The following is a 15,769-nucleotide window of genomic DNA, read 5'->3' on the forward strand; positions in this document are numbered from 1 at the left end:
ATACATTGTTTTTCAACCCCGGACCTTTCCTTTTTTCTTTTACCAATCCCTCCCTCATTCATCAAATTGTGTGACTGTATGTTTAAGTCCCTACCCCTCTTTGGATCCTTATACATGCTCTACAATAATGTTTCTACAGTATTTGTATTTATGAGTCTGAGTTAGTTAAATTATCATATGCTGTCCAGTCCCTCTCATGTTAGGTAGCAATTTACTATAGGTCACCTATTTTTAATGGGAATAAATATGGATATTTTTCAGTTTAGCTAAGATTATAACCTAAGAAACCCTATTATTACACTGTTCTTTAAGGTCACTGTGAGTCAGAATGAAATCGGTGATAACCAGTAGCAGTGCTACTCAACTAACTTACAACAAAGAACTACCTCTTTACAGACTGCTTGCTTTAAATTTATAGAAGAAAAACTTAAGTAAGCAATTGGGTTTATAATAAAAATATGTTGTTGTTATGTGCCATGGAGTTGCCTGTGACCCTATATACAGTAGCCCTAAACCCTGCTCTATCCTGTGCAAATCTCACTATTTCCAAGACTCCCACTCCATCTACCCTAGTCATTGAATCATTCCACTTCATAGAGGCTCTTCCTCTCCTGTGCTGTCCCTCCACCCTCCCAAGCATGTTGTCCCTCTCCAAGGACTGGTTCCTCCTTGCAGCATGTCCAGATTATGTCAGATGAAGCTTCAGAATCCTTGCCTCAAAGGAGCAGCCTGGTTTAACCCTCTGTAGGAGGAACTTGTTCGTTTCTTAGCAGTCCATGTTATATTCAGTACCCTTCTGTAATACCACAGCTCAAAGGCATCAATTGTTTTAACCTCCTTAGTCATTGTCCAGTTCTCCGACACATAGCAAGTGATTGGAAAGACCTTGGACTATCAGGCACACCTTATTCGCCAGTGTGACATCATTGCTCCTCCAGTACATTGGAGAGGTCTGTAACAGCAGACTTTCCCATCACAATAAGTCTTTTAATTTCCTGACTGCTAGTGCCAAGAGTGTTGACTGTGGAGCCAAGTAAACTAAAGCTGATTAACAATCTCAATCTCTTCACCATCCATCCTGATGCTGCCAGTTGGTCCAGTGGTGAGAATCTTTGCTTTCTTGATATTGAGCCTCAGAAGCATATTGAAGCCTGAAGTCCTTGACCTTCTGCCCAGGTCCTCCTCAGTTTTAGCAAGTAAGGTTGTGTCATCTGTATAACGCAGATTGTTGATGCATCTTCTTCCAATCCTGATGCCTAGCCTCCCATATAATCTCTTCTGCATATAGGTTGAAAAGGCATGGAGATAACAGCACATCCCTGATGTACACCCTTCCCAGTTTTGAACCATACAGTATTTCCTTGCTCTTTTCTCTGATGACTGCCTCAGGTCCAAGTATAGGTTTCGCATTAGCATGATCAAGTTTTCTGGGATTTCCATTTCTCTTAGAGTTAGCCATAGTTTGTTATGATCCATACAGTCAAACAGCTTTGCATAATCAATGAAACACATACAGACATTCCTCTGGTACTCTCTACTTTCTGCCAAGATCCATCTAACATTAACTACCAATATTCCTAGTACTGTGGCCCCTTCTAAACCCAGGCTGGATTTCTGGCAGTTCTCTCTTATGCTGCTCCAGTCAGTTTTCAATAATTTTCAACAGAATCTTGCTTGCTGTGATAAAAGTACTGACTCTTTAATACGTAAAAATGAAAAAAATACCATTCATTTTATTCACTAGTGTTGATAACATTACCTGTTTCACAATTGTTAGTAAGATTTTATTGCATGAGAAAATACTACTAATTTTTACGTGCTAATAATAAGTCTCTGTTTCTTCCATTTTATAGATATTTGAGATATTTGGACGTGTTGCGCATCCTTTTTATGTATTACGGTATAATTCTTCAGAGCACATTGAGAGTAAAGGTATTAAAATAAAGGACACTATGTATTTTGCTCCATCAATGAAAGACTTCACCCAGTATATATTCACAGAAAAACTTAAACAGTAAGTACATTATGTGTGAGGTAATTATTCTTTAATTACCTAACTTTAGTATTTTAGGAATAATTCTCAGTGATAATGGTTTCTTATACTTCAGTGATGTCTATCTCCTAAAGATTTTATTATTTTTCTAATAATAGTTCTGAAAGCTACAATTTATCTGAGTTTACAGGTTACTTATAGAAATCTTTTATCAAAAGTGATCTGATCTGCTTGTAGATCCATATTTGGGTCACACAGTTTTCTGAATTCTTAGATGTTCTTTCTGTAAAGTTTCCTTTGCATTTCTTTGGTTTAATTATTTAATAAAAGTTCATAATTCTTAGAAAAGGAAAATGAGTAACTATTTAGTTTCTTAAAAATTCAAGATTTAAACAACCTGTTACTCTACTCATTGTTAATGAATGAAAACCAACTTAATACCTGATCCACCAGTGGTTTTTTAGATGCTCTTAATTACATGAGAGGAGATTGTCCATTTTTCGCTCATGGAGCAGCCTTTGAGTTGACAGTACAACTTAACCACTAAGCACAAGAGCTCCCTAATTTATGGGGAAAAAAACAATTAAAATGTATCCCTGAAAAGTTGCTTGTGATGACATGGTGAATGGGATTGATTTAACCAACTCTCCTGAGATGCAAATCAGTGCTTGCCTTTTTGTCTGTAATTTTACTGAATGATGCTAGTGGCATGTCTGCATATTTGTGCTTCTACTAATTCTGTATTTGCCAGGTGGTAGTTGTAAAGCTATTTATATTAGGCTAGCCTGCTATTGTCGTCTGTAATTTATTTTTTTACATTAACCGATAGCATAAGCGTTCTAGTAATGTCATTATTGCTATAAAAATAAGCTTAGTGTTTTGGAGAGAGGTAATGTGTATTAGCTACTGAAAAAAACCTGTAAAATTAGGAGTGGGAGAAATGATTACAGATGATAAGGGAAAAGATAATTGTTAAGTTCAAAAACATTTTGTACCCAATTTGACACACAGGCTCTCTTTTGTTCCAGCTCTCCTTCATTTGGGAACGTGGACATAAACTAGATAAAAAAAAATTAGGGAGCTCTGCTGGCCTTGGGACTGTATTGAAAGTACTGGTCCCAGAGGGAAAAAAAAAGGGAGGGGGAGTACTTACTGGTCCTTATTACATGCTGTAAAGTGGGCTATGCATAATTTACATATTGAATTGTTTCCCACTTTGCCACTGAGTTGGAACTGACTTTCTAGTGGGTTTTCAGAAGATGTGAATCATATAGGAGGAGATTTCCCATTTTTCTCCCAAGAAGCTTTTGGTGATTTTAAACCACCATATAAAATTGGAAGCAGGAGTGGCATCCACTTCGTAAATAACATGCCCCTATGAACTTTGATAAATGTTGGTAGTTGTAGAGGGGATTCAGGCCTTTTGTTCATAGGGTTGCTATGAGTTGTGCTTGACTTGAAGGCAGTCAGCAGTAACAAAGAGTCACAGCCTTGGATTGAGAGCCATTGCTACTTTAGAGATTAAAATTTTTATTCTTACTGTGTTTAAACTCATGTTTTAAAATATATGTAACTATTTTGAATAAGAATCTGAAAGGAAATGTTACCTAAGTTATCCTTCAGGCTATTTAAGGGTTGTCCTATGCCTTTGAATCAAAACCAGTGAGTTTTCAAAAGCTGTAAAAATTGAAAGGAAGATAGGATATTGCCCATCTTTATCCCTCAGCAGCTAGGGAATTTAAACCACCTTTTTTGGGGTTAGCAATGCAATTCCTTACTGGTGGGCCATCACAGTTTCCTGAAGATATTTATTAGTAGATCCTAAATAATAGGAAAAAATTGTGTTTTTTTTTTTTATTTACTGTTATCCTATTGGAAAGTAAGAGTAAATGAAATAATTGGGGAAATTAAACCCATTTTGCAGAAAACATACAACAGAGTGTATTTTAGACGGATTTTTACATCAGGGTGCTTGGAGAAGCTCATTTAGCTTTGAGGTTCATCTCTTTGGATTAGTGGCTTTATATTGGTTTTAGAAATACAGATTAAGCTTTTACTTAGTGAACTGATCAGTGTTAAGGAGTCACACTGCCATCTCAAAGGCAGGCAATTTGAATCCATGAGCTGCACAAATTGCATTTAAATTATTTGTATATTCAAATAAGCTATTCATGACTTAAGAAACAAGGAAAAGAACTTTTTACTATTATTTACATCAATTACAAATTGTGGTTTGAGATTTCCGTTTTATTATTTTCTGTATTGTTGCAAGTATTTAGTTGAAACTTACTTATATCTGTCATTTTTTTTGGTGGTTTTTGTCATTTGTCTTTTTTTTTTTTCTTCTTTCCTCTAGGGAAAAGGGATCTGATGCTTCTTGGAAGAATGATCAGGAACCACCATTAGAAGTCAGTATAAAAATCTTTTTGTACATTCTTAAAAAGTAAGGCAGGTCTTAACACTATACATTTATCATAATTGATCTCAGAGAAGTCTACTGATATCTTCTAACCTGCAACTTCTTTCCTAGGTAGTATTTAATGTATTACAATATAACTTTCTACCTAATTATTTCATAAAATACAATATTTAGGTACATTTTCATAATTAATTATTGATTTAGAATTTTATCTTTTTATTAATTTTGTTGACTTGATGTCTTAGTCATCTAGTGCTGTTACAAGGGAGTTACCACAAATAATGAATGGCATGAACAAACAATTATATCTATGGTTAATGCGGCTAGAATTCCAAATTAAGGGTGCTGGCTCAAGGGGAAAAGGATGTTTGCCTCATTTCTACAAAGTAAAGAATACTAGAAAAAAGTGTTTAGGCTTTATTGACTATGCAGAGACATTTGTATGGATCATAGCAAGTTATGGATAACATTGGGAGGAATGGGAATCCCAGAGCACTCAATTGTGCTCATGTGAAACCTAAACCTAGACCAGGAGGCTGTTGTGCCAGTAGATCAAGGGAACACTATATGGTTTAAAATTAAGAAGGTAGTGTAGGGGAGCTCTGGTGGCTTAGTGGCAAGAAGCTGCACTGCAATCACAGAGGCATGTGGTTCCAATCCATCAGATGCTCTGCTGGGGGTGGGGGGGCGGCAATCTCCTCACACATGACAAACAATAGAATAAAAAATATTTTTTTCTTTAAAAAAAAGAAGGTAGTGTATCAGGGTTGTATTTTCTCTCCATACATATTCAGTCTGTACGCTGAGCAAATTATCTGAGAAGCTGTACTCGATGAAGAGGAATATGACATCAGGATCAGAGCGAGACTCATTAATAATCTGCATTATGCAGGTGACACCTTGCTGAAAGTGAGGAGGACTTGAAGCACTTTCTGCAGAAGACCAAGGGGTTCAGCCTTTAATATGGATTGCTTCTCATTGTCAAGAAGAAAATTTGTTTACCACTGAACTGATAGGAAATATCATGGGAACAAAGATTGAAACTGTCAACAACCTCCTCTTATTTGGATCCACACTGGGCACCAGCAGTCAGGAAAAAAAGAAATTTCTTTGCACTGGGAAAGTCTGTAGTCAGGGACCTCTCCAAAGTATTGAGGAATAATGATGTCAGTTTGAGGACTAAGGTTTGTCTGGTTCAGGCCCTGGTTTTTCCTATCACTTGCTATGTATCTGAGAGCTGGACAGTGAAGAAGGATGACAGAAGAAGAAAGGATGCTTTGGGCTTTGATGTTAGAGAAGACCACTGAACACCCCATGGATGGCTAAAAGAACAAGTATGTCTTGGAGGGTGCAGTCAGAGTACTCCTTGGAAGCAAAGATGAGGCTTTGCCTCACATGTTGCTAGGAGATGCTATTCCTTGGAGCAGGACATGATACTCAGAAAGGTAGAGAGCATTGGTCAAGGAGAGGAAAACCCTTGACCAGGTGGATTGACATGGTGACTGCCGCAGTGGACTCTTTTGTGTCAGGAAGTGTGAGGGTGGCACAAGGGTAGGACATGGTTCAGATCTTTTGTTCATAGGGTCCCTGAGGATCATGCTTGATTCAGTGGCACGTAACAACAACAATATTACATTCCAAGGGATCTCTGATAGCTTGCTGTTGTTACATGCCATCAAGTCGACTGTGGCAACTCATAGTGACCCTGTGCATAATAGCTGTGCCCTATCCTGAGCCAAATTCACACATACCCCCATTTCCCCAGTTACTGTGTCAGTACATCTCATCCTGGGTCTTCCTCTTTTGCACTGTCCTTCCTTCTGCTATTGCATGCATAATATCCATCTCCAAGGACTAGTCTCTCCTGGCCACCTACCCAAAGTTATGTTAAGAAGGAACGTCAGAATCCTTACCTCCAAGGAGCAACTTGGCTTCACCATCTCCAAAACAGACCTATTCTCTTGGCAGTTCATGGTATGTTCAATACTCTTCTCTAGTACCACAATTCAAAGGCATTGATTATTCTTCTGTCATTCATTGTCCAGCTCTCTGATGCATAGAAAGTAATTACAAAGATCATAGCCTGGGTCAGGCACACCTTAGACTCTAGACTGAGCACTCTGGAGAGGGGCCTGGCAGCAGATTTTCCAATGCAATTCTTCTTTTGATTTCCTGACTTCTAAGTGACAAGAATGATGATTATAGAACAGAGTAAGCTGTGATTGTTAACAACCTCAATCTCTTCTCCATCTATTATGATGCTGACAGTTGGCCCATTGGTGAGAATCTTTGTTTTCTTTTAAACAGTTACTCTTATCAACACAAAGATGTACAGCTCAAATTTACCAGATGAACATTCTCCTCTTGTGCTAAAAATCCGATAGAAAGTCACTGTGGGGAAAAAAAAAGTCACTATGAGTCAGTTCTGATTGTACAATACCTGACAACAACAGGAGTATCATCACCCTTCAACATCTGTGGGCCTTGTTTTTCTTGGAGATCTCCACGTGTCTTTCCTTTTCTGTGTCAAGGAGGTTCTCAGCACAGCTGAGTCCAAAGGATATGCTTTCCTCTTTGCTCTTCCATCTTGGTGATGCTGAGGTTTAGCATGTTTTCTCATATAGGCCACACCATCTGATCTTAGTACTTTCTAGTGTCATTCTTCATGATGTGATTAGTCCATCAGATGGGAAATGTCCCTGCCCTGAAACAAGCAAGGAGGAAAAAACCAAATATATATATGGGCGGGGGTGGTGGTGGTGGGGAAGTTCTGTGACTTAGTGCTATGGGAGTTTGAGGCCAAAGAAAGAGAAAACAGGAAGAGACCGTAATAAATCAGATGTACCATGCACCTTTGGTAATAACCTAAAAAAAACCCCAAGCAAACCAAAGTTAAGTCTGTACATGTCACCTATCACTGAAAATCTTCAACAGAATTACTAGATTAGTTAAAAAAAAGAAAAAAAATTTGATGTAGAATTTATTTCAGCAAGAGAGGCTCAGGTAACTTACTTTATAATGTACCAAATTGTCATCTAAAAGGTCAGCAGTTGATATCTACCAGCTCTCCATGGGAGAAAGATGGTCTTCTCTGTAAAGATTTACAGCCTAGAAAGCAAATTGAGGGTCACTGCCCAAAAACTTGTGGAAGAAGGTCTGTTTTGATTTTCTATTTCAGCAAGCCCATACCACAAATCACATTAAGAGACTTTCGTATACATTTATTCCTTTCAGTGTTATTTTGTTGTTGTATTTGTGTACCATTGAGTTAGAACTGACCTGTAGCTGACCCTCTGGTAGGTTTTCAGGGGCACTTTATCACAAAGGAGGAGATTGCCCATCCTTCTCCCGCAGAGCAGCTGGTGGCCTTAAATCATGTACCTTCAGAATTGCAGCACAGCTTCTTGTCTCTAGGCCACCAGAACTCCCTCAGTCCATGTACATGTAAATAGAAATTATTGTTTAACACAAAAGAATTTAAAGCATGTTGAAACATTAATGCATTTCTGAAATTTTGTTATGAAATGTATATTTTAATCCTTTTTTTACTGAAGATATATATATCCCCCTTTGGACTTGGGGTAAAATTATGTGGCACACTTGTTTAGTTTATGCTCTGGTAAGGTATCCATTTCCCTCTGAACTTTGGGAGAAGCACTGTGAGGTGAAGACTAATGTCCATATTGACTCTTCTAAATCCCTTGACAGGTACATCCAATTTAGGGTGCCTAAAAAGTGTATTTGTGCAAAAACGGGATCATGATACAATTAGCTTTCAAATAACAAGACTTACCTTTTAGTGAAAAAGGCAAAAGGGACAAAAAGTTTTACAAAATCATCCATCTAGGGTATATCACCTCATACAGTATGCTGTAAGAACAGTAATCTGTAGTATGTGCCTCAGTCTTCTATTTCAGATAGAACTGAAGATCCTTACCTGATAGTTAAACATAATGTCAGTGGCAAAACAGCTGCCCAGTAAACCTCAGATGAAAAAGAAAAATATAGGTTGGGTCTGTTATCCTGTGGGTCCTGAAACAGCCAGTACATGCCTGTGCACGAGTGCCTGCATGGATTTATTTTTTATTTTATTTTTATAAAATTTTCTACCAATTTATTTACCAAGTTTGAATACATTGTTTTCAAGAAGAAATTCTTTCCATTTCCCCCACTCCTCTACCCATCAAATTGTACAACCCAGTGATTAATCCTCCCTCCCCCTGCACATCCTCATCCCTCTGCTTCCAACCTCTCCCACCCCTCTTGGATCCTTATTACTCATTTTACAGTAATGGTTTTATACAATATTTATCCTTATGGGACTGAGTTAGTTCACTCAGCATAATGCCCTCCAGTCCCCCCTAAGTGTATGGATTTATTTTTAAATGAAACTTAATATTTGTTCTGTGGTGTTATTAAAGCAAACTCCCTACTCTCAGGTTGATTCCTACTCATGATTACCCTCCATTAGATTTCTGAAGACGTAACTCTTAATGGGAAGAGGCTGCTTATCTTTCACTCACACATAGCTGGAGGATTTGAACTTGTAGACAATCAGTCTGTTATCAGCACACCACTTTATAAGACTACACCAGCAGACCTTTCCTTATGGTGTTAATAGACTCTTAAAATGTCTGAACTTACATAAGAGATCATGACAGCTCTATTACCTATAACCTACATGGAGCCCTGGAAGTCTAGTAGACTACTTGTTGGACATTTAAGCAGAAGTTGGCAATTCCACCAGCAGCTCCAGGGTTCAAAATCGAAATTGTGGTATGCTTCAAGATTTACAGCTTTGCTTTAAAATTTACAGCTTTGGTGACCATTCTAAAAGGGATCACAGTAGTAAGGCCTGGGTAGAGTAGGGAATAAGGTGGAACAGCACTAAAAAATACAAAAGCCAAGTTTACTAGTCTGGTATAGAGACTGGTAGGACCCTGATATTATTGCCCTTGGTCACTTTTCACACCTCAGACAAAACTTACCCTCTTGACTCAACTTGCTGCCAAATAGTAGATAGGTCTTTAAGGTGACCAGTAAAACCAAGGGAGGCTTCTTAAACTAACGAACCATATAAGGTCCACAGAACTGTATTTGCCCAAGGATGAAGCTCTAAAGACAGGCAGGGCTAGGTAGAAGGGTTAATGGAAATGAAAAGTACAGGAAGGAAGTGGAAAGCATTTGATTGAATTGTGGGCATAGTAGTAATTGGTGGTGGTGGTGTTATGTGCTTGCTGTCAAGTCTCCTGTGACTTATAGCTACCCTACGTACAACAGTGCCAACTGATTCTGACACACCCCCGTCCATTGTCCTAGTCACTGAGTCAATCCATCTCGTCTGGGTTCTTCCCTTCTCGAAGGACCAGTCTCTCCTGGCCTCGAGCCCAAAGTACGTGAGACAAGGCATCAACATCCTAGCTTCCAAGGAGAAACTTGGTTTCACTCTCTCCAAGACAGACTATTTGTTTTCTTGGCAGTCCATGGTATATTCAAGACTCTTCTCCAACACCACAACTCAAAGGCATCCTTATTCATTGTCCAGCTCTCTGAGGCATAGCAAGTAATTGCAAAGATCATGGTCTGGATCAGGCGCCTCTTAGTGTCTAGACTGACATTGTTGCTTCTCAGTACTCTGGAGAGGTCCTGGACAGCACATTTACCAAATTGCCTTCTGATTTCCTGACTGCTGGTGTCAAGAATGTTGATTGTGGAGCAACGCAAGCTGTAACTGTTAACAACCTCAGTCCCTTCTCCACCTATCATGGTGCTGCCAATTGGCCCATTGGTGAGAAGGTTTGTCTTCTTGATGTTGAAGACCACAGTCCTTGACCTTCTGCAGCAAGTGCTTCAGGTCCTATTCCGTTTCAGCAAGCAAGGTTCTGTCATCTGCATAACGTAGGTTGTTGATGAGTCTTCCTCTAATCCTGGTGCCATATTCATCCTCATTTAGACCAGCCTCCTGAATGATCTCTTCTGCATTTTGATTGAAATGGTGTGGATACAGGACCCATCTCTGACACACTCTTCTTCTGATTTTGAACCATGCAGTGTTTCCCTGCTCTGTTCTGAGGACTGCTTCCTGGTCCAAGTATGGATTTCACACAAGCACAATAATTCCTATTCTCCTCAATATTAATCACAATTTGTTTTGATCCACACAGTCGAATTCTTTGCATAGTCAGTGAAACACAGATAGATTGATATTCCTCTGGTACTCTTTGCTTCCTGCCAAGATCTGTCTGACATTGGTGATAATATCTCTAGTGCCACAATCTCTTCCAAACCTAGCATCTATTTCTGGTAGTCTCTGTCACTGTACTGTGCCAGTGAATTTTGGATAATCTTCAGCAGTGTTTTGCTTGTGTGGGACATGAGTGATATTATACAATAATTTCGACACTTGGTCAGGTCACCTTTTTCTTGGAATGGGAATGGATCTCTTCCAGTCACTTGGCCAGATAGTTGCCCTCTATATGAATGGAAAGCCCAATTTGTAAATTTTTACTCAAATCACAGTTTAGGGGGAAAAGAGATATAGGGCCTCTCAATAGAAATTGCCTTGAGTTGGAATTGACTAAATGGCTATAGGTTTTGGTTTAGACCAGTGATTTTGTTTGCTTGTTTGTTTTGGTTTTGTAGACTATAGCAGTGAATCTGAATTCATACTTTCTATTGATTTTTCTACTTTTTTTAAATCGTCCCTGCTTGAAAGTAAGTCATACTTATATCTGGTTTATTGCCAAAACTATGCCATTGTTGTCTTTTTCATTCTGAGTTTTGTGGAGTTTGTAAATGTAGAACTACCCTATAGGGCTTCCAAGGCTATAAGTCTTTACAGAAACAGCCTTCCTCATCTTTCTCATAGAGAGTAGTTGTTGGATTTGAACTGCTTATCTTTTGGTTAGTAACTGAGCACATAACTCCTGACAGTGAGTTTAGGTTTATTAGCACTGAAGAACAAGCATCAAGGCTCCTGCTTTTGTACCAGATATCATTCCCTGTGATTTTCTACACACTTAATTGCCTTTTACTATTCCTGATACTATAATCAATACTATACGGTAATATTTAGAATAGTTCACTATCTTATAATGGGTTTATGGAACCTTTTGAATGATTAAAAAGAATTCTGTTTAATTTTCTGTTGTTGTTGATTGCTTTTGAGTTAAGCACAACTCATAGTGACCCTATAAACAAGATCTGAAGCCTTTCTATAATTATCATCATTTCTCGAAGTTTCCAGAGGCCTGCTGTTTAGCAAGTGAATGCCACTGCTAATTTGCCTTCATAGTTCTTACTATTCAGAGTATCAAAAAATTACTTCCTTTGAGGCATCTTGCATTAGAAGTCCAACTTCTAGCAGGACATACCCATATCTTGAAGGTTGTAAAAATCAACATTTTAAAGTTGTCTAGAGTTTTTTTTCCTTAAAAATTGGTAAATTTTCATTTTGGTTACTAGACATTTATAAAAAAAAATGAATTTATTTCAGTTATTATTGGAAAGTACTAAATATAGGAAAGGACACTTTTATTTTAGGGTCAGTGGTAAATGCTTGACTATTCTTAATCTCTTGAATTGGCAAATATTTGTAATGCAAATCTTTATTTTTATCTCTTTAAGGCCTTGGATTTCAGTGATGATGAAAAAGAAACTGAAGCCAAACAAAGGAGAAAATCTCAAATTCAAGGCCGGAAAAAACTCAGATCTGAATTTAATGAACCAGGTGAGTCAATGCAGTGTCTCTGTCTTCTTTTAGAAAGCTCTGGTGACCGAGTGATAAGGAACTATGATGTCAAACAAAAGGCACACACTTCAGATACACTAGTTGCTCTGTGGAAGAAAGATGGACAGTTTTTTCTAAATGACTTACTGCTTCTGAAAACCACTAGAGGGTCAAGGGTGGTGAGTAGTTTCCAATTCAAGAGTATAGAACATAACAGTAGCTTAGAGGCTCGAGTTGTGGTGACAGCTGAAAGGAAAGTGGTTTGATCTCTTCACTTAGTTTCCTCCACTGATAGCATCTTGCAGAGCTATAGAATATAGCATGTGGTTGTTTTTTAGTGCCATTGAGAGTTGAGTACGACTTACAGCAACCCTATGAACAGTGAATCTGAATGTTGACCTATCATGTGCCATCTTCCTCATTTCTAATATAGTTGGGCCCGTTGTTACAGTCTCTGTGTGGTCCTTCTCTTGCACTGAACTTCCAGCTTTCTGTACATGATCTCCTTTTCCAAGGACTTGGTTCCTCCTAACAACATGCCTAAAATATGTGAGATCAAGCTTAGCCATTCTTACATCCAAGAAGCACCACAATTTCACTTCCTCCCAGACTTAATAGTAGTTTGTTCTTTTGGCAGTCCACTCTCACACACCACAGCTGAAAGGCTTTGACTGTTCTGTTAACCTTACTCATTGTTCAGCTTTCAGATGCATAACAAATAGCTGAAAAAGTGGCAGTCCTTTCTTTTAATTGTTAAGTAGTAGTTTATTGTCTACAGTGGCCTACAGACTATATTTCATTATTCATTTCTTGATTTGTATCTGGCATGTTAGAAGTGTTTAGTGTTTGGCTCTAAATGTGGTATAAACATCAGTGTGCAGATTTTTGCATGAATATGAATGAATATTTCTCTGGGATAAATGACTAGAGCAGTTGTTGGATGTATGGTAGTTTTTAGTATTTTTAGTTTCTTAAACACACTGAAATAAATGGGAACTATTCTTGTCTATTGTTCTCAGTATGGTTTGCCATTTCTTACCATTTCAGTGTTTGGCTTAACAGCTGTGTTTGAGCCATTCAGCTTTTCTGTATTGTTGCCAGTATTTGGTATTGTCCCTGTTCTTGTTTTTTTGTTTTGTAAAGCATTATTCATACCCGTTTCATGGACATGTTAATTTTTTCTCTTTTAGGTTGGGTGTTTATTTTTCTCTTTCAATTAATTTTGGTTTTATTTGATTTTCTGCCCGTCTTAGGTGGAGATTTTGCAGAAGTACATCAGAATTGGAATGCTCATTGTTCTGCTTCAGAATATTCGAAGGGATATCACAATAGAGAATTCACAAGAGGATGTTCCCGGGGGAGATATCCTCGACCTTGCCGTGGAAGAGCCCCACCTCAGCAGTTTTATAATTCAGAGCATATGGTATCTCAAGAGGCATCAGGATTTCCACCTCAGAGACAAGACAGTACTGTGATGCCACAGTTTCCCTTCCCTCCTCCAGGGTTTGACATGCATAATTTTTCACTCCCTCCACCACCACCTCCGCCACCATCCATAAACATGGGATGGCCTGCACCTGATGTTACCTCTAATCCATTTCTGTATTTACCATACTCTGTACCCCCACCTCCTCCCCCGCCACCCCCTCCTCCTCTATCCTATCCTGCAGATAGTAAATCTTCTCATTTTGGGACTTACTATTAGGTAATTTTATTTATTTACTGAAAAATGTGGACTTTTTATTAAGGTGGGATTTTTGTTGTAGTTTTCCTTTTGTTTTTGAGGTTTTTTCCCCTTTCATTTTAAAGAAAAAATTATTGTGGACCTAGATTTTTAAAAACATGGTAAAATACAAAATAACAATTATTTCAGTTGTAAATTAATATATATTTGTTACTTTTGTGAAATTGTATGCATATGAAAATTTCATCTCTTGAATAAAGAAAATAGCTAATTATAGGCAATCTATGGGTTACAGTGTGCTGCTGTTGTGTTGTGTACTATCAAGTCAGAACCAACCCATAACTGACCCTCTGGTGAATTTTCAGAGGCAGTTAATCACATGGGCAGAGATTGCTTATTCTTCTGTGAAGCAGCTAGTAGACTCTTAACTGTGTGCCTTCAGGATTGCAGTGCAGCTTCTTTTTATTAGGCTGATTTTTCAATAGCCTGTGTCATGCAGATGATACAACATTGCTTGCTGGAATTGAAGAGGTTATGAGGCATTTGCTGCAGAAGGTTGACTGGACTCTTCAATATGTATTGAAGTGCAGCATTAAGAAAACAAATATTCTCACCACTGAGTCAATGGGCAGCTTCATTATGGGTGGAAAAGAAATGAAGATTGTTGATAACTTCATCTTGCATGGTTCCACAATCAACACTCTTAGCACCGGCAGTCGGGAAATCAAAAGAAAAATTGCATTGGGAAAGTTTGCTGTCTGGGACCTCTCTAGAATACTGAAGAGCAGTGATGTCAGTCTAGAGAAAGAAGTACGCTTAATCCAGGCCACGGTCTTCACGGTTACTTGCGGTGCATCAGAGAGCTGGATACTAACTAAGGATGATAGAAGACGGATCAGTGCTTTTGAGCTGAGTGTTGGAGAATAGCGCTAAACGTCTCTTCTGGAGAGGCTGAAACCATACTGCTCCTTGGAGGCAAGGATTTTGAAGCTCCATCTCGCATACTTTGGGCACATGTCCAGGAGAGACTCATCCTTTGAGAGGGACATCGTGCTTGGAATGGTGGAAGAACAGTAGAAGAGAGGAAAACCCAGAATAAGATGGATTGGCTCAGTGACAGGACCTGTGGGATTAGGTCTTTTGGAGACGATGAGATTGCCTCAGGGTTTGGACAAGTTTCAGAGCTAATGTATATAGGGTTGCTATGAGTCCCATTTGACTCAATGGCACATAACAACAACATGGGTTACAAAAAAGTAAATTTCTATCTTTAAAAATTTGTCAAGGCTTCCAACTGGTTACACCCACTTCACGGCCTAGGAAGCATCACCACTATAGACCTAGATTTTTAAAGGTATTGTGTACTGATAGCGTAATTAAAATAATTATGGGTTAAAACCTTGTTAGAAATGGACTCTCCCTCTTTCAGTAAAAGGCAGCATATACGCCACATAGTACCTATATCTCTTGCTCTTGTATTTTGTGCAGATTCCTGGAGTCTGATTTGTGCTGCCTTGCCTGAAGAATGTGTTTACTCATTCACATATAGTGATGATTCATCACATGTATATGCATGTGCCTTGGATGTTGCTTTCTTCCAGTCGTATCAATAATTCAGTCTTAAGAGGAAGAAAATACCAAAATGGATGTCCGAAGAAACTCTCAAGATTGCACTGGAACGCAGAGAAGCCAAAGCACAATGAAGAATTCAAGATACTAAAGAGCTGAACAGAAGATTCCAAAAGGCAGCACAGGATGACAAAGCAAAATATTACAGTGAAATGTGCAAGGAGCTAGAGTCGGAAAATCAAAAGGGCCGAACTTGTTCAGCATTTCTTAAGCTCAAGGAACTGAAGAACAAATTCAAACCTACAGTTGCTATAATCAAGGATGCTTTAGGCAGAATATTAAATGATGCAGGAAGTATTAAAAGAAGATGGAAGG

General features: G+C 38.5%; 1 protein-coding gene across 1 annotated transcript in view; it reads left to right on the forward strand.

Annotated features, from left to right (window-relative positions):
• Nucleotides 1–13,846, forward strand: part of NAF1 (nuclear assembly factor 1 ribonucleoprotein) — a 45,007-nt gene extending 31,161 nt beyond the window's left edge. Inside the window, exons 5-8 of the mRNA XM_006892772.1 lie at nucleotides 1,854–2,014; nucleotides 4,350–4,401; nucleotides 12,039–12,141; nucleotides 13,395–13,846. Coding sequence (XP_006892834.1) covers nucleotides 1,854–2,014; nucleotides 4,350–4,401; nucleotides 12,039–12,141; nucleotides 13,395–13,846 — 768 coding nt within the window. The remainder of the gene's footprint in view (nucleotides 1–1,853; nucleotides 2,015–4,349; nucleotides 4,402–12,038; nucleotides 12,142–13,394) is intronic.
• The last annotated feature ends 1,923 nt before the right edge of the window (nucleotides 13,847–15,769 follow it).

Source organism: Elephantulus edwardii, unplaced genomic scaffold, assembly GCF_000299155.1.
Source record: "Elephantulus edwardii isolate Elephantulus edwardi_28Jun2011 unplaced genomic scaffold, EleEdw1.0 scaffold00119, whole genome shotgun sequence".
In the NCBI taxonomy this organism is placed as follows: Eukaryota; Metazoa; Chordata; class Mammalia; order Macroscelidea; family Macroscelididae; genus Elephantulus; species Elephantulus edwardii.